Source organism: Clavelina lepadiformis, chromosome 5 (genome assembly GCF_947623445.1).
Source record: "Clavelina lepadiformis chromosome 5, kaClaLepa1.1, whole genome shotgun sequence".
Lineage (NCBI taxonomy): Eukaryota > Metazoa > Chordata > Ascidiacea > Aplousobranchia > Clavelinidae > Clavelina > Clavelina lepadiformis.
The window spans coordinates 9,561,900-9,585,096 of record NC_135244.1 but is presented as its reverse complement, the minus strand read 5'-3'; the positions used below and the strand labels follow the sequence as shown (position 1 = coordinate 9,585,096).

The window sequence follows — 23,197 nt, the reverse complement described above, 5'->3', positions numbered from 1 at the left end:
TTCCAGTGCCGCAAATCTTACTTAGAACCAAAGCCACAAAGAGAGGGAAGGCTTTTCAGCGCGTTTGGTGACGTCACGATGTGACGGCATTGCATTTGAAACTGCAAGTTGTCAATCTTAATACGCAGAAACGAAAAAAAGTCAACACTAGAAAAGCATTTTGTCATTTTTAAATGCAGCTTTAGATTAGAAAGTTGCTGTAGACAGTGTAGAGACTATCAGTATAGCGTTTTTCAAAATGAGGTCAAAATTTAAACTTTTTAGGTCAAAATGAGGTCAAAATTTGCATATTTTAAGGTCAAAATTTAAACTTTTTAGGTCAAAAAACTGGTTGCCCTACTGATAAGTGGTCGCAAACAAAGAAATGCAATAAACGAAATTAACTGAAAATTTAAGGAGGCCTATGATTTAAAAACGTAAGATTCATGAGGGGTGTGGCCCAATGCCTCCTAAATACGCTAGTGTCAGCATAAAATAGTATTTGGGAGGATATAATGACAGAATCTCTGAAAATGTTTTTAGATTTTGCATTTTTCTAAACGTCATTTTCACTGCAAACTGCTGAAATAGACTTGTCCGAAAAAAGTTATACAAACCTATGCTATTCAATAATAAGCTACACCACGATTAGTGTAGGCTGCAGGACCTTTATAAACTTCCTCTCAATGCTAAATAACCAGAATGACAACAATCCGTCATGTTTCAAGATCAGCCAATTATTATGTTCCTGACTTTAGTCATTGTTTTATAACAATGCTGTCTGAAGCTTTCACGTCATAGCATCGTACTTAATATACAATATTGCAGTGGTTATTATAGTAATATAATATAGCCAATGAGGAGTAGTAAAGGAAAAAAACCGTAAGTAAAACACGTTCCCCTATTTCACAATCAGTAATGGGTTAAGGCGCAGGCTGATGGGACTGAAGCCCAAGGTCTATTGGCAAAAAAGCCCACCGGAATACGTACGCTATTACAAAAGAATAAGCATACTCTTCACAACAATCTGTATGTACGTGGTTTGTTTGTCAAACTTTTAGGTTCCTTGATTGACATACTGTCTGGCAAGTCTTGTATGGCGAGTTACAAATACGCAGATAAAACATAAATTTACAGTATGCAGTATTACAGTGTAACAGCCATAGTAGAATAACGTAGCACTTCAAAGGTTAACTTTAATTTATTTCTATCAACTTTTGCAAGCTTAATCTTGCTTCTCCAGGTGTTATTATATGAAATATGAAGCTATGTGATATTTTCGCATCCTTTAATCAGTTTTGTGTTGGACGTTGATTGTTTTTTTCACAAACATTGACATTATTAGTATGGAACGCCAACGCCGCAAAAATAGCAAAATGTTAATTGGAATGGGAACTTTGCAAATTATGTTTTGTTTTCATAATTTGATTGGAAGGTTTTGAAACGTAATTTTATAGATTCAAATCACGAAACAACAAGCCAAACGCCAAAGCCGGCAATCAAACGGTCTTTTCTGTGATTGCTGTTGCACGATTCATATGGCAATTATCAAAATGGTTTCGCAACATTTACAATTACACCACAGTTTTATAAACTTGATTTTTTAAATCAAACCACGACATTTCAAGTCAGATATAACAACTGCAAAGCAAACTGGCTGTTGGCAAGTTACAATGCCTAATGGCAAATGGTATTTTCTTTAATCGGATTGCAGTTTTGTTAATCACATGTCGGTTTTTTGAATCATGTAACTTATACCATGAATTATAAAATGGCCAAATGATTGGAAATTAGTCTTCGTGAATTAAAAATGGGCGAACCAATTTGCAAAATACATACGTGATTAAACAAACATGCATTCCTAAAAGCACTAAATGATTCTATAAAAGTACGTATGAATCACATAACGTCTTCATGAATTGCCAAGTATAGATGGATCGGCAAATGTATAGATGATTTGCCAAAAGTGCATGAATCGCCAAATGTACATGATTCGGTAAATGCATGCATGAATCGCCAAATGTACATGATTCGGTAAATGCATGCATGAATCGCCAAATGTACATGATTCGGTAAATGCATGCATGAATCGCCAAATGTACGTGATTCGGTAAATGTATGCGTGAATCGCCAAATGTACGTGATTCGACAAATGTATGCGTGAATCGCCAAATGTACGTGATTCGATGAATGTATGCGTGAATCGCAAAATGTACGTGAATCGACAAATGTATGGATGGTTCGTTGTTAGAGTGCGCCGCGCCAAGTGTGCAAAAATGTCTCTATTGGGGAAAAAATGTCTCTCTCGGGGATACCAAGAAGAAAAAGGGATTTTGAGAGAAGACAAAGTTTTCTGAATAGCCTATGTTTCGGGCAGGCCGAAAGTTACCGTGTACCGTCAGTGCAAAATACTTTGCGATCAGCAATAAGCGTAAGCTTAGTTTTGTTCGCAATGAAGAATGGGATGTTTCTTTAGAAGTTATTTCAACAAAACACGCGTTAGGTTATGTTCTACAGTCGACTCCGCTTAATTCGGACACTTTGGTTCCGCTCACTTTTGGCCGAATTAAGCGGAAAATCGATTGTTCGTTTCATGGTCATGCGTAAAGACAAACAACGCATTTAAAATACTGCAGTGTTGCGTAATAAATGAATTGCACCTGTGCTATACTGCAGTAATTGGCACTGATCGCATAAAACGCACAAGAGTACGAGTAAATGAGTACGCATAAAACGCACATTCCGAGCCGCTTCCTCTCTGTCTTTAAACCTCGTCCACGAAGCATAGTCTCTTCACGTTGTTCACGCAGATTTGCATCATTTTTCTGCCAATCTTGCAAAGTACGTTTTGATACCAACGCAGCTAAATGACGAACTGTCAAGGAAGCGTCGTCATTTTTTTCTTCGTTTACTTTAGTGTATGGAACGCCAACGCCGCAAAAATAGCAAAGTGTTAAATTGAATCGCAAGTATGCAATTTATGTATTGTTTTCATAATTTGATTGGAAGGTTTTCAAACGTAACTTTATAGATTCAAATCACGAAACAACAAACCAAACGTCAAAACCGGCATTCAAACGGGCTTTTCTGTGATTGCTGTTGCACGATTCATATGCCAATTATCAAAATGGTTTCGCAACATTTACAATTACACCACAGTTTTATAAACTTGATTTTTTTAAATCAAACCACGACATTTTAAGTCAGATATAAGAACTGCAAAGCAAACTGGCTGTTGGCAAGTTACAATGCCTAATGGCAAATGGTATTTTCTTTAATCGGATTGCAGTTTTGTTAATCACATGTCGGTTTTTTGAATCATGTAACTTATACCATGAATTATAAAATGGCGAAATGATTGGAAATTAGTCTTCGTGAATTAAAAATGGGCGAACCAATTTGCAAAATACATACGTGATTAAACAAACATGCATTCCTAAAAGCACTAAATGATTCTATAAAATTACGTATGAATCGCATAATGTGTTCATGAATTGCCAAGTATAGATGGATCGGCAAATGTATACATGATTTGCCAAAAGTGCATGAATCGCTAAATGTACATGATTCGGTAAATGCATGTATGAATCGCCAAATGTACATGATTCGGTAAATGCATGCATGAATCGCCAAATGTACATGATTCGGTAAATGTATGCATGAATCGCCAAATGTACATGATTCGGTAAATGTATGCATGAATCGCCAAATGTACGTGATTCGACAAATGCATGAATGAATCGCCAAATGTACATGATTCGACAAATGCATGAATGAATCGCTAAATATACGTGATTCGATAAATGTATGCGTGAATCGCCAAATGTACGTGATTCGACAAATGCATGAATGAATCGCCAAATGTACATGATTCGATAAATGTATGCATGAATCGCCAAATGTACATGATTCGACAAATGTATGCATGATTCGCCAAATGTACGTGATTCGATAAATGTATGCGTGAATCGCCAAATGTACGTGATTCGACAAATGTATGCGTGAATCGCCAAATGTACGTGATTCGATAAATGTATGCGTGAATCGCCAAATGTACATGATTCGATAAATGTATGCGTGAATCGCCAAATGTACATGATTCGATAAATGTATGGATGGTTCGTTGTTAGAGTGCGCCGCGCCAAGTGTGCAAAAATGTCTCTCTTGGGGAAAAAATGTCTCTCTTGGGAATACCAAGAAGAAAAAGGGATTTTGACAGAACAGAAAGTTTTCTTAATAGCTTATGTTTCGGCCAGGCCGAAAGTTGCCGTATAGTCGTGTACAGTCAGTGCAAAATACTTTGCAATCAGGAATAAGCGTAAGCTTGGTTTTGTTCGCTTTGAAAAATGGGATGTTTCTTTAGAAGTTATTTCAACACTACACGCGTTAGGTTATGTTCTATTTGAAATGTGATCATTAAGTTGGGCCAGTACCGCAGTGCCGTGGTAGGCTGGTATATCCTATTCTGGCTAGTCTTTCAAGAGCGCCTTTTAGCGTTTTATTAAGCAGCACATGAGGTTGGTTGGGTTTCTTTCATTTTGCAGTCAAAATTGCAGACCTGAATGGAAAGGAATTAACAATTGCAAGAGTGCAGGGTTGTAGTATTGGCTACTTAAGTATAACACGTTATCAGTAACTTGCTTTTTGTAGACAAGTTGATTAAAGTTAAAGTCTGTTTGTCCATACAACGTTTTAAACAAACCCATTACAATTTCAAGAAATGGAAGGATTTGGGAGGTAAGCCTACGTAAATTATCGTGTGTTATAAGCAACAGTAGACGTTGGTACATTTTTGTAGTCACTGCGGTTACGTTTCCAGTGGCAGCGTGCAAGAGGTAGACGTAGCAAGAACGACACCTGGACGCAAAAGGATACCTATTACCCAAGAACAAATTGAATTTCTATTAGGTATTTGAACTCTGTGATTAGGATTGGTATGGCACCCCTATCGGAAAGTATGTTTTCAGTGCGCTTTATAAATACGCCATTAAATAAAGTGCCAGACAAGTCAACGTTATACTTTTGGTCCAAATCAACGATTGATGGGGTTAAGCAGCTTCTTGAATTATATTTGAATTTGCTTGTTTGTGTTTGCTAGCTCAAGACTTTAATATCCATGAAATTGCATCAACATTAAATGTCAGCAAACGCACTGTTGAATATAGGATGAATGAATTTGACTTGGCAGTCTCACACAAATATACCATATTGGATGATGAAGAGTTGGATGAAAAAGTTTTCAACCTAACTAAACATTTTCCAAATTCAGGTAAGAACCGATTACATTGCTTCGCGTTATGAAGTTATCCTTGGTTATTCACATGCTCTTTCGGAGGGTTATTTTGCGGCAAGCCGTGAAGTTGCTTTTCAGTTGTTGTAAAACTTGAGTTGGTAAGTTTTCACTGCAGCTATGCTACATGCCGACGTGGGCAAACTGGGGCTCACGAGCCGCATGCGGCTCTCCGGCATATTTTTTGTGGCTCTTCTGGTCGAACCGTAAAATTTCAAAAAAATTGTAAAGGCTACCAAGAGTAGGTAGCTACCGTTTATGAACGTTTCTGTCTATTGTTTTGTTTATTTAGGCCAACATTTCGTTTATGACGTAACATTAGACATAGAATCCGACATTGTTTTCAGATATAGATTCTATACTCTCTGTCGGGGGCGGGCAACTTTTTCGGTCGGCGGGCCTGATATGAGAAAATAAAGTACTTGGCCGGCCAGATTCCTGAATCGATACATTAATTGTGTATTTATCCACCATGTTTTTTATGGGTCTTCTAGCTAAAAAGTATTATCCCAAAATGACTACTAATAGTATATCAACCAAATTGACAATCATTACTGATTTTGCGGCTCGCTGCTGTTCATATTTTTCCGCAAGTGACTCTTTCATTGAACAAGTTTGCCCACCCCTGCTGCATGCTGTAAATTGTGTTCTTACATGTGTGTACTTGATTTCTATTCTCATCGGAGCACTATACCTTTCTGTCCGTAAAGGTTATAAGGCCATACAAGCGGCCTTAAAGAGTCAAGGTGTTTGTGTGCAACGTGGTCGTTTGAGAAAATCTGTGAAAAAGGTTGATCCAACTGGAGTGGAACGGCGAAAAGTGAAATGTATACAACGACGTGTGTATAGTGTGAGATCACCGCTAGCATTGTGGCATATTGACTCACACCACAAGCTGATAAGGTACAGGCATATAGAACATTTGGAACGACATTATTCTGTAATGTTGTTAATCTGGTTTCTGTTTGCGAAGCTGCCTTTGCAACTATTTTTTTTGTTGATGGCGTTTTGTTATACATGGCTGCATTGACGGCTTTTCAAGGTTGGTGGTTTATCTTAGCTGCCAGGACAACAACAGGGCAGCAACAGTTGTCAGGCATTTCAAAAATGGTGTACACACGTATGGCCTTCCATCACGAGTAAGATTGAAATGTTATTACATTTTTGGAAAATCATAATAATCAGGGGATATGTTTGTTTTTTTATTTTATATAGGTCAGATCCGATAAAGGAATGGAAAATTATGAAGTGGCACGATATATGCTGGAACATCCGTTACGTGGTCTGTCAAGGGGTAGCTTTATAACTGGAAAAAGTGTGCATAACTCCCGCATTGAGCGCTTATGGAGAGATGTCTTTGAATCTGTGGTAAAGTTTTTTTGTTTCTTAGCAGTAGGTTTACATGTTTAGTATTATTGCAGTGTTATAAAACTCTAGGCTATTCCAGAATATTACTGCTATTTTCACAACAATGAATTTATAGTGATAGATGGCAATACTCATTGTAACGTAAGTTTGTCTTTCAACTCTGATATTGACACAACTTGTCTTTTCAGGCTATTAACTTCCACCGGCTGTTCTACAAATTGGAAAATAATGAGACGTTGGATGTGGAAAATGAAGTTGATATTTTTTGTTTACATTATTGCTACAAAGACGTCATAAATGAAGCCCTTGCCAAATTTACTTCCATGTGGAATCATCATCCCCTGCGAACAGAAAACAATCGAAGTCCTAAAAAACTATATGTTGCAGGGTTGCTCCAGTTAATGAAAGAGGAAGACTTAAGTAACTATATGACAGATTATCAGGTGAATTTTTTACACTTCAGACAATACGTCTTGCTGTAAATAGGTAGACTAATTTAGCATAAAACTTTATCCTTGTAGATGGACGATAACGCAAGTACAGAAAACGCCACAATTAATGTTGCAAGGGTCATATGCCCTCTCAATGAAGAACAGTTAAGCTTACTGCACTCTGCGACATTGCATATTAAAGCAAAAGATTGGTATGATCCTGCAGTATACCTGGTAGCGAAACTTGTTTGCAATGCTTTACTTGAAAATTGAAATGTAATGCGTTCAATTACTTTACACTGACAAATAAACCGAGTCCCAATTATGTCACACATTTTCTGCTCCAAAGTCCATCGACGAAAATGCCCAGTCAAGGCCTCGTTTTACTGTCTCCGGATTTGCACCATGTTGTACTCTACTCAGCACAAACTGGTTGATGCATGTGTGAGCTTGCGGTAGAAACGCACCATGGTCTGCTTGAAATGAGATTGTTGCAGGGGGGTTAAATCCAAGCACAGGTATTGACGAATTGCCAGTAATGTAAGCCAAGATTGACTGCAAATTGATGGAAATAAAGTCTTTTCTTCCAGCACCTAAATGAACGTTTATGTTTACTGTTTTGGATATCTATTTACAATACAACAGCCTTAATACGCCAAAAACGACATCATCTTTACAACGGCCGCACATCAATTAACTTTAACAGATTGATGAAGTTAAAACTAGTTGTCGGTATGCTATGCTTACAAATATTTAACTTCAAAGAGCGCAGAATAGCTAAACATAGAAAGTGCCATCAATAATAAATTAATAATGAATCACTTTTTATCAATTACTTCTGCTTGACATTTTGCCTCAAACTTACGACTGCTTAAATATCATGTTCACCTGCAACTTCACGGACATAGCTTACGAAGATGCTGTATGCCCTCTCCTCATCCTTTCTACTATTGCTCCCTTCCGGAGAGAAGTTCACTTTAAAATTATTCAACAACTTCCCAACCGTAACAATTCGGTTTGCTGGATTAGTCCAGATATATTTCAATACCGGAAATGCTGTAAGAAGCTTAAAAAGCAAGAAACACCATAACAAACTTGTCTATATTAACACGCATAGCAGAATAGTTTCAAGTCATTAGCAACTTTATCAGAAATTAGGCTGTATTGTTACGATGTACAAAACGTGTCGCATTTCAAGAAGGCATGTATGGATTGGGGCTAGTTATAACAACATGAGAACACGCATTACAATGGACGCATCTGTGTATTGTGAAACATATTAGCTGAAGCTTCATATTCTATCAGACTTGTATAATATATGTTATAAAATTTCTAATCAGATGTAAGTACTTTCATTATTCCACATTTGCACAATCCTTGCTGAAATTGTTTTGTATATATATCGGTACCAATTTCCGTCAATAACTCTTCCTTTAAATGGATATTATCTCCGCCTTCCAAGCAACTAAGACCTAAAAAAATTACAACTGTTTCTGAGAAACACATAAACATACAATAGTTACACATGGGAACTCAAATTTACCTACAACAAGTCCACATACATAATACCATTGTTTATGCACAAGACTTTCATTTTTGCACAGAGTTACGTTGTTTTCTTTCTCTTCGAAAATATTTTTCTCCATCATAGCTTGGATCATTATTCTGCAAGTAAAGTTTTTAACAAATTGAATAATTAAAACAACACTTGCAAGAAATCCTTTCATTAATCTACGAATAGAAAAAAATTATCTCATGTGGTCCAGCTACCAGGTAAAAGCCATCAAGTTACACTTTATTTGTACCTGAAAAAGTCTCTACGTGGACCACCAGTATCCAATGCTGTTTCGCCATAAAACTGAACACATAAAGGAAACCTAATATTTTCCAAGCCCAACATTTCTTCTGCAGCTGTTTCCAGAGGATTTGCTCTGGAAACAAAAATGTGGGAAACCTCGCCATCTTGTACTGCCATAGTTTCGTCTGCATCTAACTGTCTACCCTGAAGAAATAGACTCTGATACAATCTTAAAATTTGACAAGGCTCTTCTTCATCATGTTTCCTAAACATTAATGAAATAATCAACATGTATTATCTTTTAGTGCTAGTACATAGCCTAATACAATACATCTGCTTGACGTATTACTAATTCGCTGAGCTACTATGAAATCAAAAAATTTTTTTTAAAACAATGTTTCTAAAACTCTTCTGTTCTGAAAGTATTATAATATTTTGATGTAATGTATAACATATTAAAATTCTTGCATTATGCTCCTCAGCTTTTCCATCAAAGAACTGATGACTGCACCATCTGAGTGAGAAGGATCTCCGGATATTTTGTCATTAATTGCTCCAACGATTATGTCTTCATTGTCACTGTCATTAATTAGTATAGATGGTACATCTACTGGTGCATTGAACTGCTCTGGACCTGACACTGAGGATGATTGTGCGTTGGAACTTTGAGAGAAACTGGGCAAACTGTCATCATCTTCAGACATTACTGAATTACTTGATTGCTCGACTGACGTGTTCTACCATAGAGTGCTTGGATGCAGTTAAATATATCATATGGTAGAAGTGTACTGACGTAGTAACAAATTTCATTTATACCTTGTGTTTTTCTAAGATATGTTGTTGCATTTCTGGAAGTGAAATAACTTCCCCACAAGTCAAGCATTTTTCTACATTTTGCGATTTGTTTTCAAAGGATGAAAGAGATATGTTTTTTTGGATAGGCCTCAAATAAACCTTTCCTGTACCCAATGCCTTCTTAAGCATCATGGCTTCACAAGGTCCGAAAGATATATTTATCAGCCCCTTGCCAGAATTAACCAATATACAATACCCTCCACACTCAGACAATGGCGGAAAAGCGCTGTAGAAAACAGTTTTAATGAGAGTACTAAAGCAGTAAACTACTTTTAAAGCCATATAAGCAAAACTGTGAAGTACAAAACACTGAACCTTTTCAGCTTTTGGTCCAATTCCTCTTTTGTGTCAAGAGCAGCAAATGTAACCGCTTTTTCGCCGAGTCCACATTTGAACAAATCTAACTTTTGTTGAGCTGACGGCGGCTTGTCTTGGTTCAATTCAGGTACAATACACATTTATGGAACGCCAACGCCGCAAAAATAGCAAAGTGTTAAATTGAATCGCAAGTATGCAATTTATGTATTGTTTTCATAATTTGATTGGAAGGTTTTCAAACGTAACTTTATAGATTCAAATCACGAAACAACAAACCAAACGTCAAAACCGGCATTCAAACGGGCTTTTCTGTGATTGCTGTTGCACGATTCATATGCCAATTATCAAAATGGTTTCGCAACATTTACAATTACACCACAGTTTTATAAACTTGATTTTTTTAAATCAAACCACGACATTTTAAGTCAGATATAAGAACTGCAAAGCAAACTGGCTGTTGGCAAGTTACAATGCCTAATGGCAAATGGTATTTTCTTTAATCGGATTGCAGTTTTGTTAATCACATGTCGGTTTTTTGAATCATGTAACTTATACCATGAATTATAAAATGGCGAAATGATTGGAAATTAGTCTTCGTGAATTAAAAATGGGCGAACCAATTTGCAAAATACATACGTGATTAAACAAACATGCATTCCTAAAAGCACTAAATGATTCTATAAAATTACGTATGAATCGCATAATGTGTTCATGAATTGCCAAGTATAGATGGATCGGCAAATGTATACATGATTTGCCAAAAGTGCATGAATCGCTAAATGTACATGATTCGGTAAATGCATGTATGAATCGCCAAATGTACATGATTCGGTAAATGCATGCATGAATCGCCAAATGTACATGATTCGGTAAATGTATGCATGAATCGCCAAATGTACATGATTCGGTAAATGTATGCATGAATCGCCAAATGTACGTGATTCGACAAATGCATGAATGAATCGCCAAATGTACATGATTCGACAAATGCATGAATGAATCGCTAAATATACGTGATTCGATAAATGTATGCGTGAATCGCCAAATGTACGTGATTCGACAAATGCATGAATGAATCGCCAAATGTACATGATTCGATAAATGTATGCATGAATCGCCAAATGTACATGATTCGACAAATGTATGCATGATTCGCCAAATGTACGTGATTCGATAAATGTATGCGTGAATCGCCAAATGTACGTGATTCGACAAATGTATGCGTGAATCGCCAAATGTACGTGATTCGATAAATGTATGCGTGAATCGCCAAATGTACATGATTCGATAAATGTATGCGTGAATCGCCAAATGTACATGATTCGATAAATGTATGGATGGTTCGTTGTTAGAGTGCGCCGCGCCAAGTGTGCAAAAATGTCTCTCTTGGGGAAAAAATGTCTCTCTTGGGAATACCAAGAAGAAAAAGGGATTTTGACAGAACAGAAAGTTTTCTTAATAGCTTATGTTTCGGCCAGGCCGAAAGTTGCCGTATAGTCGTGTACAGTCAGTGCAAAATACTTTGCAATCAGGAATAAGCGTAAGCTTGGTTTTGTTCGCTTTGAAAAATGGGATGTTTCTTTAGAAGTTATTTCAACACTACACGCGTTAGGTTATGTTCTATTTGAAATGTGATCATTAAGTTGGGCCAGTACCGCAGTGCCGTGGTAGGCTGGTATATCCTATTCTGGCTAGTCTTTCAAGAGCGCCTTTTAGCGTTTTATTAAGCAGCACATGAGGTTGGTTGGGTTTCTTTCATTTTGCAGTCAAAATTGCAGACCTGAATGGAAAGGAATTAACAATTGCAAGAGTGCAGGGTTGTAGTATTGGCTACTTAAGTATAACACGTTATCAGTAACTTGCTTTTTGTAGACAAGTTGATTAAAGTTAAAGTCTGTTTGTCCATACAACGTTTTAAACAAACCCATTACAATTTCAAGAAATGGAAGGATTTGGGAGGTAAGCCTACGTAAATTATCGTGTGTTATAAGCAACAGTAGACGTTGGTACATTTTTGTAGTCACTGCGGTTACGTTTCCAGTGGCAGCGTGCAAGAGGTAGACGTAGCAAGAACGACACCTGGACGCAAAAGGATACCTATTACCCAAGAACAAATTGAATTTCTATTAGGTATTTGAACTCTGTGATTAGGATTGGTATGGCACCCCTATCGGAAAGTATGTTTTCAGTGCGCTTTATAAATACGCCATTAAATAAAGTGCCAGACAAGTCAACGTTATACTTTTGGTCCAAATCAACGATTGATGGGGTTAAGCAGCTTCTTGAATTATATTTGAATTTGCTTGTTTGTGTTTGCTAGCTCAAGACTTTAATATCCATGAAATTGCATCAACATTAAATGTCAGCAAACGCACTGTTGAATATAGGATGAATGAATTTGACTTGGCAGTCTCACACAAATATACCATATTGGATGATGAAGAGTTGGATGAAAAAGTTTTCAACCTAACTAAACATTTTCCAAATTCAGGTAAGAACCGATTACATTGCTTCGCGTTATGAAGTTATCCTTGGTTATTCACATGCTCTTTCGGAGGGTTATTTTGCGGCAAGCCGTGAAGTTGCTTTTCAGTTGTTGTAAAACTTGAGTTGGTAAGTTTTCACTGCAGCTATGCTACATGCCGACGTGGGCAAACTGGGGCTCACGAGCCGCATGCGGCTCTCCGGCATATTTTTTGTGGCTCTTCTGGTCGAACCGTAAAATTTCAAAAAAATTGTAAAGGCTACCAAGAGTAGGTAGCTACCGTTTATGAACGTTTCTGTCTATTGTTTTGTTTATTTAGGCCAACATTTCGTTTATGACGTAACATTAGACATAGAATCCGACATTGTTTTCAGATATAGATTCTATACTCTCTGTCGGGGGCGGGCAACTTTTTCGGTCGGCGGGCCTGATATGAGAAAATAAAGTACTTGGCCGGCCAGATTCCTGAATCGATACATTAATTGTGTATTTATCCACCATGTTTTTTATGGGTCTTCTAGCTAAAAAGTATTATCCCAAAATGACTACTAATAGTATATCAACCAAATTGACAATCATTACTGATTTTGCGGCTCGCTGCTGTTCATATTTTTCCGCAAGTGACTCTTTCATTGAACAAGTTTGCCCACCCCTGCTGCATGCTGTAAATTGTGTTCTTACATGTGTGTACTTGATTTCTATTCTCATCGGAGCACTATACCTTTCTGTCCGTAAAGGTTATAAGGCCATACAAGCGGCCTTAAAGAGTCAAGGTGTTTGTGTGCAACGTGGTCGTTTGAGAAAATCTGTGAAAAAGGTTGATCCAACTGGAGTGGAACGGCGAAAAGTGAAATGTATACAACGACGTGTGTATAGTGTGAGATCACCGCTAGCATTGTGGCATATTGACTCACACCACAAGCTGATAAGGTACAGGCATATAGAACATTTGGAACGACATTATTCTGTAATGTTGTTAATCTGGTTTCTGTTTGCGAAGCTGCCTTTGCAACTATTTTTTTTGTTGATGGCGTTTTGTTATACATGGCTGCATTGACGGCTTTTCAAGGTTGGTGGTTTATCTTAGCTGCCAGGACAACAACAGGGCAGCAACAGTTGTCAGGCATTTCAAAAATGGTGTACACACGTATGGCCTTCCATCACGAGTAAGATTGAAATGTTATTACATTTTTGGAAAATCATAATAATCAGGGGATATGTTTGTTTTTTTATTTTATATAGGTCAGATCCGATAAAGGAATGGAAAATTATGAAGTGGCACGATATATGCTGGAACATCCGTTACGTGGTCTGTCAAGGGGTAGCTTTATAACTGGAAAAAGTGTGCATAACTCCCGCATTGAGCGCTTATGGAGAGATGTCTTTGAATCTGTGGTAAAGTTTTTTTGTTTCTTAGCAGTAGGTTTACATGTTTAGTATTATTGCAGTGTTATAAAACTCTAGGCTATTCCAGAATATTACTGCTATTTTCACAACAATGAATTTATAGTGATAGATGGCAATACTCATTGTAACGTAAGTTTGTCTTTCAACTCTGATATTGACACAACTTGTCTTTTCAGGCTATTAACTTCCACCGGCTGTTCTACAAATTGGAAAATAATGAGACGTTGGATGTGGAAAATGAAGTTGATATTTTTTGTTTACATTATTGCTACAAAGACGTCATAAATGAAGCCCTTGCCAAATTTACTTCCATGTGGAATCATCATCCCCTGCGAACAGAAAACAATCGAAGTCCTAAAAAACTATATGTTGCAGGGTTGCTCCAGTTAATGAAAGAGGAAGACTTAAGTAACTATATGACAGATTATCAGGTGAATTTTTTACACTTCAGACAATACGTCTTGCTGTAAATAGGTAGACTAATTTAGCATAAAACTTTATCCTTGTAGATGGACGATAACGCAAGTACAGAAAACGCCACAATTAATGTTGCAAGGGTCATATGCCCTCTCAATGAAGAACAGTTAAGCTTACTGCACTCTGCGACATTGCATATTAAAGCAAAAGATTGGTATGATCCTGCAGTATACCTGGTAGCGAAACTTGTTTGCAATGCTTTACTTGAAAATTGAAATGTAATGCGTTCAATTACTTTACACTGACAAATAAACCGAGTCCCAATTATGTCACACATTTTCTGCTCCAAAGTCCATCGACGAAAATGCCCAGTCAAGGCCTCGTTTTACTGTCTCCGGATTTGCACCATGTTGTACTCTACTCAGCACAAACTGGTTGATGCATGTGTGAGCTTGCGGTAGAAACGCACCATGGTCTGCTTGAAATGAGATTGTTGCAGGGGGGTTAAATCCAAGCACAGGTATTGACGAATTGCCAGTAATGTAAGCCAAGATTGACTGCAAATTGATGGAAATAAAGTCTTTTCTTCCAGCACCTAAATGAACGTTTATGTTTACTGTTTTGGATATCTATTTACAATACAACAGCCTTAATACGCCAAAAACGACATCATCTTTACAACGGCCGCACATCAATTAACTTTAACAGATTGATGAAGTTAAAACTAGTTGTCGGTATGCTATGCTTACAAATATTTAACTTCAAAGAGCGCAGAATAGCTAAACATAGAAAGTGCCATCAATAATAAATTAATAATGAATCACTTTTTATCAATTACTTCTGCTTGACATTTTGCCTCAAACTTACGACTGCTTAAATATCATGTTCACCTGCAACTTCACGGACATAGCTTACGAAGATGCTGTATGCCCTCTCCTCATCCTTTCTACTATTGCTCCCTTCCGGAGAGAAGTTCACTTTAAAATTATTCAACAACTTCCCAACCGTAACAATTCGGTTTGCTGGATTAGTCCAGATATATTTCAATACCGGAAATGCTGTAAGAAGCTTAAAAAGCAAGAAACACCATAACAAACTTGTCTATATTAACACGCATAGCAGAATAGTTTCAAGTCATTAGCAACTTTATCAGAAATTAGGCTGTATTGTTACGATGTACAAAACGTGTCGCATTTCAAGAAGGCATGTATGGATTGGGGCTAGTTATAACAACATGAGAACACGCATTACAATGGACGCATCTGTGTATTGTGAAACATATTAGCTGAAGCTTCATATTCTATCAGACTTGTATAATATATGTTATAAAATTTCTAATCAGATGTAAGTACTTTCATTATTCCACATTTGCACAATCCTTGCTGAAATTGTTTTGTATATATATCGGTACCAATTTCCGTCAATAACTCTTCCTTTAAATGGATATTATCTCCGCCTTCCAAGCAACTAAGACCTAAAAAAATTACAACTGTTTCTGAGAAACACATAAACATACAATAGTTACACATGGGAACTCAAATTTACCTACAACAAGTCCACATACATAATACCATTGTTTATGCACAAGACTTTCATTTTTGCACAGAGTTACGTTGTTTTCTTTCTCTTCGAAAATATTTTTCTCCATCATAGCTTGGATCATTATTCTGCAAGTAAAGTTTTTAACAAATTGAATAATTAAAACAACACTTGCAAGAAATCCTTTCATTAATCTACGAATAGAAAAAAATTATCTCATGTGGTCCAGCTACCAGGTAAAAGCCATCAAGTTACACTTTATTTGTACCTGAAAAAGTCTCTACGTGGACCACCAGTATCCAATGCTGTTTCGCCATAAAACTGAACACATAAAGGAAACCTAATATTTTCCAAGCCCAACATTTCTTCTGCAGCTGTTTCCAGAGGATTTGCTCTGGAAACAAAAATGTGGGAAACCTCGCCATCTTGTACTGCCATAGTTTCGTCTGCATCTAACTGTCTACCCTGAAGAAATAGACTCTGATACAATCTTAAAATTTGACAAGGCTCTTCTTCATCATGTTTCCTAAACATTAATGAAATAATCAACATGTATTATCTTTTAGTGCTAGTACATAGCCTAATACAATACATCTGCTTGACGTATTACTAATTCGCTGAGCTACTATGAAATCAAAAAATTTTTTTTAAAACAATGTTTCTAAAACTCTTCTGTTCTGAAAGTATTATAATATTTTGATGTAATGTATAACATATTAAAATTCTTGCATTATGCTCCTCAGCTTTTCCATCAAAGAACTGATGACTGCACCATCTGAGTGAGAAGGATCTCCGGATATTTTGTCATTAATTGCTCCAACGATTATGTCTTCATTGTCACTGTCATTAATTAGTATAGATGGTACATCTACTGGTGCATTGAACTGCTCTGGACCTGACACTGAGGATGATTGTGCGTTGGAACTTTGAGAGAAACTGGGCAAACTGTCATCATCTTCAGACATTACTGAATTACTTGATTGCTCGACTGACGTGTTCTACCATAGAGTGCTTGGATGCAGTTAAATATATCATATGGTAGAAGTGTACTGACGTAGTAACAAATTTCATTTATACCTTGTGTTTTTCTAAGATATGTTGTTGCATTTCTGGAAGTGAAATAACTTCCCCACAAGTCAAGCATTTTTCTACATTTTGCGATTTGTTTTCAAAGGATGAAAGAGATATGTTTTTTTGGATAGGCCTCAAATAAACCTTTCCTGTACCCAATGCCTTCTTAAGCATCATGGCTTCACAAGGTCCGAAAGATATATTTATCAGCCCCTTGCCAGAATTAACCAATATACAATACCCTCCACACTCAGACAATGGCGGAAAAGCGCTGTAGAAAACAGTTTTAATGAGAGTACTAAAGCAGTAAACTACTTTTAAAGCCATATAAGCAAAACTGTGAAGTACAAAACACTGAACCTTTTCAGCTTTTGGTCCAATTCCTCTTTTGTGTCAAGAGCAGCAAATGTAACCGCTTTTTCGCCGAGTCCACATTTGAACAAATCTAACTTTTGTTGAGCTGACGGCGGCTTGTCTTGGTTCAATTCAGGTACAATACACATTACCTTAGTAAAAGTTTTTTCTGAAAAAACTGAACACAGTAAGTTGATGTAACGACAACCATGCAATGATGTTCACTACTACTCTAGCATTATTGTGGTATTAAAAAAACCACAGTATCACCTTTTGGATGCTTCTGCGTTCTAGTGCATGACGGTCTACAATAAGGTTGTGTTTGATGACTTCTTGCATTTGAACTCTTAAAATAAAAATTTAAAACGTGAAATAGAACTTAATGGCATTATTTATCAATTTTCATTTGCAATCTATGACAAACAGTATAAAGAGGTGAAATGGTTAAAGAGATGGTTTATATTTCTAATCTTTGCGCAATGCGATATCAAAAGCTGATAGCACGATTGAGTTGCAACAGTATGTCTTCAATAGATTGCCGCACTCAACCGATGTACTGTACATATTTTTTTTGCGACCGCGGAAGCGTTGTCGGTTACTGTTGATGAACAAACAAAGCGCAATGCTGTACAGTAATGTACTTTTGAATCAATAAAGACCGCAACGTTATTATGCGTAGATAATCGGCTATTGATTTGCGGAGGTCGCTGGTTGGTTTAACTTGCTATTCGGTCTTAATTTACCTGCCGAATTAATGATCTGACTCCGTGGTTGCGTGCGGTTAGAAATCTCTAACCTTAACGTGTTACTACTGGCACTGGCCGAAAGCTATCACGATTAACAGATGCCGTTTATTAGAAAACAATCCTTTATTGTAGGAACTGTACAGATTCCGATTATAATACGTTCACAACTTAACATTCATCGTTTAGCACAAGTCTAACAAATTACATTTAACACGACAAACGTAATACGTTCTTCATTGTTCTTAATACATTGTTCTTCAGTTCTAATTTAAAAACATTGGCCCGCAAGATAAAAAAAACTTCTGATTTTGGCCAGCGATGAAAGGAAGCTGGACCACGCTGTTAGCATATTTGTTCCAAAACTTTTGTGTCGGAGTCGGAAAGCGGGGTTTCCGGATTAAAGGGGTAAATGCATAGAATCAAATCCGTTCCCGGCAGTTTTGTGTCGGATAGCGGGGATTTTGGTTGTTCGGGGTTCGGATTAACGAGGTCTCATTGTATACTGGAATATAACCTAGGCCTACATATCAATAGAGTACACCTTGTAACCTTTATCTTGAACCTTACCCTTCCAAATAATCTATTTAATGTGCTTCGCACTGTTCCTGAGGTTGAGGGGGCTTCCTGTTGTGTATTTTCGGTAGACAACAAGTTCATCAAGTCACTGTAAAAACGCAAAAACAGATGTAAAGTACAGCAAAAATGACACCTACAACAAAGATCACTTGCAAACTGAATATCTCCATCATAAGAAGATTCATTCTGCATGTGGTTATGCATTTGATATTTGCCCCGAATTTACGTAGGCTTACCTCCCAAATCCTTCCATTTCTTGAAATTGTAATGGGGTTGTTTAAAACGTTGTATGGACAAACAGACTTTAACTTTAATCAACTTGTCTACAAAAAGCAAGTTACTGATAACGTGTTATACTTAAGTAGCCAATACTACAACCCTGCACTCTTGCAATTGTTAATTCCTTTCCATTCAGGTCTGCAATTTTGACTGCAAAATGAAAGAAACCCAACCAACCTCATGTGCTGCTTAATAAAACGCTAAAAGGCGCTCTTGAAAGACTAGCCAGAATAGGATTTTTCTTCTTGGTATTCCCAAGAGAGACATTTTTTCCCCAAGAGAGACATTTTTGCACACTTGGCGCGGCGCACTCTAACAACGAACCATCCATACATTTATCGAATCATGTACATTTGGCGATTCACGCATACATTTATCGAATCATGTACATTTGGCGATTCACGCATACATTTATCGAATCATGTACATTTGGCGATTCACGCATACATTTATCGAATCATGTACATTTGGCGATTCACGCATACATTTATCGAATCATGTACATTTGGCGATTCACGCATACATTTATCGAATCATGTACATTTGGCGATTCACGCATACATTTATCGAATCATGTACATTTGGCGATTCACGCATACATTTATCGAATCATGTACATTTGGCGATTCACGCATACATTTATCGAATCACGTACATTTGGCGATTCACGCATACATTTATCGAATCATGTACATTTGGCGATTCACGCATACATTTATCGAATCATGTACATTTGGCGATTCACGCATACATTTATCGAATCACGTACATTTGGCGATTCACGCATACATTTATCGAATCACGTATATTTAGCGATTCATTCATGCATTTGTCGAATCACGTACATTTGGCGATTCATTCATGCATTTGTCGAATCACGTACATTTGGGGATTCATGCATACATTTACCGAATCATGTACATTTAGCGAATCATGTACTTTTGGCAAATCATCTATACATTTGCCGATCCATCTATACTTGGCAATTCATGAAGACGTTATGCGATTCATACGTACTTTTATAGAATCATTTAGTGCTTTTAGGAATGCATGTTTGTTTAATCACGCATGTATTTTGCAAATTGGTTCGCCCATTTTTAATTCACGAAGACTAATTTCCAATCATTTGGCCATTTTATAATTCATGGTATAAGTTACATGATTCAAAAAACCGACATGTGATTAACAAAACTGCAATCCGATTAAAGAAAATACCATTTGCCATTAGGCATTGTGACTTGCCAACAGCCAGTTTGCTTTGCAGTTCTTATATCTGACTTAAAATGTCGTGGTTTGATTTAAAAAAATCAAGTTTATAAAACTGTGGTGTAATTGTAAATGTTGCGAAACCATTTTGATAATTGGCATATGAATCGTGCAACAGCAATCACAGAAAAGCCCGTTTGAATGCCGGTTTTGACGTTTGGCTTGTTGTTTCGTGATTTGAATCTATAAAGTTACGTTTGAAAACCTTCCAATCAAATTATGAAAACAATACATAAACTGCATACTTGCGATTCAATTTAACACTTTGCTATTTTTGCGGCGTTGGCGTTCCATACACATTACCTTAGTAAAAGTTTTTTCTGAAAAAACTGAACACAGTAAGTTGATGTAACGACAACCATGCAATGATGTTCACTACTACTCTAGCATTATTGTGGTATTAAAAAAACCACAGTATCACCTTTTGGATGCTTCTGCGTTCTAGTGCATGACGGTCTACAATAAGGTTGTGTTTGATGACTTCTTGCATTTGAACTCTTAAAATAAAAATTTAAAACGTGAAATAGAACTTAATGGCATTATTTATCAATTTTCATTTGCAATCTATGACAAACAGTATAAAGAGGTGAAATGGTTAAAGAGATGGTTTATATTTCTAATCTTTGCGCAATGCGATATCAAAAGCTGATAGCACGATTGAGTTGCAACAGTATGTCTTCAATAGATTGCCGCACTCAACCGATGTACTGTACATATTTTTTTTGCGACCGCGGAAGCGTTGTCGGTTACTGTTGATGAACAAACAAAGCGCAATGCTGTACAGTAATGTACTTTTGAATCAATAAAGACCGCAACGTTATTATGCGTAGATAATCGGCTATTGATTTGCGGAGGTCGCTGGTTGGTTTAACTTGCTATTCGGTCTTAATTTACCTGCCGAATTAATGATCTGACTCCGTGGTTGCGTGCGGTTAGAAATCTCTAACCTTAACGTGTTACTACTGGCACTGGCCGAAAGCTATCACGATTAACAGATGCCGTTTATTAGAAAACAATCCTTTATTGTAGGAACTGTACAGATTCCGATTATAATACGTTCACAACTTAACATTCATCGTTTAGCACAAGTCTAACAAATTACATTTAACACGACAAACGTAATACGTTCTTCATTGTTCTTAATACATTGTTCTTCAGTTCTAATTTAAAAACATTGGCCCGCAAGATAAAAAAAACTTCTGATTTTGGCCAGCGATGAAAGGAAGCTGGACCACGCTGTTAGCATATTTGTTCCAAAACTTTTGTGTCGGAGTCGGAAAGCGGGGTTTCCGGATTAAAGGGGTAAATGCATAGAATCAAATCCGTTCCCGGCAGTTTTGTGTCGGATAGCGGGGATTTTGGTTGTTCGGGGTTCGGATTAACGAGGTCTCATTGTATACTGGAATATAACCTAGGCCTACATATCAATAGAGTACACCTTGTAACCTTTATCTTGAACCTTACCCTTCCAAATAATCTATTTAATGTGCTTCGCACTGTTCCTGAGGTTGAGGGGGCTTCCTGTTGTGTATTTTCGGTAGACAACAAGTTCATCAAGTCACTGTAAAAACGCAAAAACAGATGTAAAGTACAGCAAAAATGACACCTACAACAAAGATCACTTGCAAACTGAATATCTCCATCATAAGAAGATTCATTCTGCATGTGGTTATGCATTTGATATTTGCCCCGAATTTACGTAGGCTTACCTCCCAAATCCTTCCATTTCTTGAAATTGTAATGGGGTTGTTTAAAACGTTGTATGGACAAACAGACTTTAACTTTAATCAACTTGTCTACAAAAAGCAAGTTACTGATAACGTGTTATACTTAAGTAGCCAATACTACAACCCTGCACTCTTGCAATTGTTAATTCCTTTCCATTCAGGTCTGCAATTTTGACTGCAAAATGAAAGAAACCCAACCAACCTCATGTGCTGCTTAATAAAACGCTAAAAGGCGCTCTTGAAAGACTAGCCAGAATAGGATTTTTCTTCTTGGTATTCCCAAGAGAGACATTTTTTCCCCAAGAGAGACATTTTTGCACACTTGGCGCGGCGCACTCTAACAACGAACCATCCATACATTTATCGAATCATGTACATTTGGCGATTCACGCATACATTTATCGAATCATGTACATTTGGCGATTCACGCATACATTTATCGAATCATGTACATTTGGCGATTCACGCATACATTTATCGAATCATGTACATTTGGCGATTCACGCATACATTTATCGAATCATGTACATTTGGCGATTCACGCATACATTTATCGAATCATGTACATTTGGCGATTCACGCATACATTTATCGAATCATGTACATTTGGCGATTCACGCATACATTTATCGAATCATGTACATTTGGCGATTCACGCATACATTTATCGAATCACGTACATTTGGCGATTCACGCATACATTTATCGAATCATGTACATTTGGCGATTCACGCATACATTTATCGAATCATGTACATTTGGCGATTCACGCATACATTTATCGAATCACGTACATTTGGCGATTCACGCATACATTTATCGAATCACGTATATTTAGCGATTCATTCATGCATTTGTCGAATCACGTACATTTGGCGATTCATTCATGCATTTGTCGAATCACGTACATTTGGGGATTCATGCATACATTTACCGAATCATGTACATTTAGCGAATCATGTACTTTTGGCAAATCATCTATACATTTGCCGATCCATCTATACTTGGCAATTCATGAAGACGTTATGCGATTCATACGTACTTTTATAGAATCATTTAGTGCTTTTAGGAATGCATGTTTGTTTAATCACGCATGTATTTTGCAAATTGGTTCGCCCATTTTTAATTCACGAAGACTAATTTCCAATCATTTGGCCATTTTATAATTCATGGTATAAGTTACATGATTCAAAAAACCGACATGTGATTAACAAAACTGCAATCCGATTAAAGAAAATACCATTTGCCATTAGGCATTGTGACTTGCCAACAGCCAGTTTGCTTTGCAGTT

General features: G+C 37.0%; 5 protein-coding genes across 11 annotated transcripts; 2 read left to right on the top strand and 3 right to left on the bottom strand.

Annotated features, from left to right (window-relative positions):
- Positions 1 to 4,101: 4,101 nt before the first annotated feature.
- LOC143461059 (uncharacterized) lies at positions 4,102 to 7,393 on the top strand. 4 transcript variants are annotated; one of them, XM_076958814.1, is made up of 8 exons: positions 4,105 to 4,716; positions 4,778 to 4,887; positions 5,078 to 5,248; positions 5,980 to 6,172; positions 6,312 to 6,408; positions 6,485 to 6,637; positions 6,826 to 7,080; positions 7,159 to 7,393. In XM_076958814.1, the coding sequence occupies exons 1-8, from the start codon at positions 4,700 to 4,702 to the stop codon at positions 7,339 to 7,341; spliced, it is 1,179 nt and encodes a 392-aa protein (XP_076814929.1). In that variant the 5' UTR covers positions 4,105 to 4,699; the 3' UTR covers positions 7,342 to 7,393. The 4 variants fall into 4 exon arrangements, with proteins under 4 accessions (XP_076814930.1, XP_076814929.1, XP_076814927.1 ...); XM_076958812.1 differs by having other exon boundaries at positions 4,106 to 4,716; positions 6,270 to 6,408; XM_076958813.1 differs by having other exon boundaries at positions 4,108 to 4,716; positions 4,799 to 4,887; positions 6,270 to 6,408.
- A 2-nt stretch (positions 7,394 to 7,395) lies between these two features.
- LOC143459548 (uncharacterized) lies at positions 7,396 to 10,179 on the bottom strand. The gene is made up of 7 exons (XM_076956760.1): positions 10,037 to 10,179; positions 9,683 to 9,947; positions 8,874 to 8,926; positions 8,612 to 8,733; positions 8,419 to 8,540; positions 7,957 to 8,134; positions 7,396 to 7,661 (listed from the first exon to the last, which is right to left on the bottom strand). Exons 1-7 carry the CDS (start codon positions 10,177 to 10,179, stop codon positions 7,396 to 7,398), a joined length of 1,149 nt encoding a protein of 382 aa, XP_076812875.1.
- A 1,181-nt stretch (positions 10,180 to 11,360) lies between these two features.
- Positions 11,361 to 14,675, top strand: LOC143460988 (uncharacterized). 4 transcript variants are annotated; one of them, XM_076958705.1, is made up of 8 exons: positions 11,370 to 11,998; positions 12,060 to 12,169; positions 12,360 to 12,530; positions 13,262 to 13,454; positions 13,594 to 13,690; positions 13,767 to 13,919; positions 14,108 to 14,362; positions 14,441 to 14,675. In XM_076958705.1, the coding sequence occupies exons 1-8, from the start codon at positions 11,982 to 11,984 to the stop codon at positions 14,621 to 14,623; spliced, it is 1,179 nt and encodes a 392-aa protein (XP_076814820.1). In that variant the 5' UTR covers positions 11,370 to 11,981; the 3' UTR covers positions 14,624 to 14,675. The 4 variants fall into 4 exon arrangements, with proteins under 4 accessions (XP_076814822.1, XP_076814820.1, XP_076814818.1 ...); XM_076958703.1 differs by having other exon boundaries at positions 11,373 to 11,998; positions 13,552 to 13,690; XM_076958704.1 differs by having other exon boundaries at positions 11,377 to 11,998; positions 12,081 to 12,169; positions 13,552 to 13,690.
- A 2-nt stretch (positions 14,676 to 14,677) lies between these two features.
- Positions 14,678 to 19,071, bottom strand: LOC143460987 (uncharacterized). Its single transcript, XM_076958702.1, has 10 exons — positions 18,871 to 19,071; positions 18,626 to 18,722; positions 17,583 to 17,658; positions 17,319 to 17,481; positions 16,965 to 17,229; positions 16,156 to 16,208; positions 15,894 to 16,015; positions 15,701 to 15,822; positions 15,239 to 15,416; positions 14,678 to 14,943 (listed from the first exon to the last, which is right to left on the bottom strand). The coding sequence occupies exons 1-10, from the start codon at positions 18,885 to 18,887 to the stop codon at positions 14,678 to 14,680; spliced, it is 1,359 nt and encodes a 452-aa protein (XP_076814817.1). The 5' UTR covers positions 18,888 to 19,071.
- Positions 19,072 to 20,115: 1,044 nt separating this feature from the next.
- Positions 20,116 to 22,062, bottom strand: LOC143459547 (uncharacterized). The gene is made up of 6 exons (XM_076956759.1): positions 21,889 to 22,062; positions 21,644 to 21,740; positions 20,601 to 20,676; positions 20,483 to 20,499; positions 20,264 to 20,362; positions 20,116 to 20,190 (listed from the first exon to the last, which is right to left on the bottom strand). The coding sequence occupies exons 1-6, from the start codon at positions 21,903 to 21,905 to the stop codon at positions 20,116 to 20,118; spliced, it is 381 nt and encodes a 126-aa protein (XP_076812874.1). The 5' UTR covers positions 21,906 to 22,062.
- Positions 22,063 to 23,197: the final 1,135 nt, after the last annotated feature.

Coding starts and splice junctions, on each gene's coding strand:
- LOC143459548 (XM_076956760.1), bottom strand. CDS start 10,179: ATGTGTATTGTACCTGAATTGAACCAAGACAAGCCGCCGTCAGCTCAA. Junction 8,927..9,682: donor ATATCTTAGAAAAACACAAG/GTATAAATGAAA, acceptor TTATGTGTTCAG/TTTTATGGCGAAACAGCATT. Junction 8,541..8,611: donor TGTATGTGGACTTGTTGTAG/GTAAATTTGAGT, acceptor TAATTTTTTTAG/GTCTTAGTTGCTTGGAAGGC.
- LOC143460988 (XM_076958703.1), top strand. Junction 13,455..13,551: donor TCACACCACAAGCTGATAAG/GTACAGGCATAT, acceptor TTTTTTTTGTTG/ATGGCGTTTTGTTATACATG. Junction 14,363..14,440: donor ACTATATGACAGATTATCAG/GTGAATTTTTTA, acceptor TTATCCTTGTAG/ATGGACGATAACGCAAGTAC.
- LOC143460987 (XM_076958702.1), bottom strand. Junction 16,209..16,964: donor ATATCTTAGAAAAACACAAG/GTATAAATGAAA, acceptor TTATGTGTTCAG/TTTTATGGCGAAACAGCATT. Junction 15,823..15,893: donor TGTATGTGGACTTGTTGTAG/GTAAATTTGAGT, acceptor TAATTTTTTTAG/GTCTTAGTTGCTTGGAAGGC.
- LOC143459547 (XM_076956759.1), bottom strand. Junction 20,677..21,643: donor TAAATAGATTATTTGGAAGG/GTAAGGTTCAAG, acceptor TTTTATTTTAAG/AGTTCAAATGCAAGAAGTCA. Junction 20,191..20,263: donor ATATGCCAATTATCAAAATG/GTTTCGCAACAT, acceptor CGACATTTTAAG/TCAGATATAAGAACTGCAAA.
- LOC143461059 (XM_076958812.1), top strand. Junction 4,888..5,077: donor ACAAATTGAATTTCTATTAG/GTATTTGAACTC, acceptor TGTGTTTGCTAG/CTCAAGACTTTAATATCCAT. Junction 6,638..6,825: donor GAGATGTCTTTGAATCTGTG/GTAAAGTTTTTT, acceptor TTGTCTTTTCAG/GCTATTAACTTCCACCGGCT.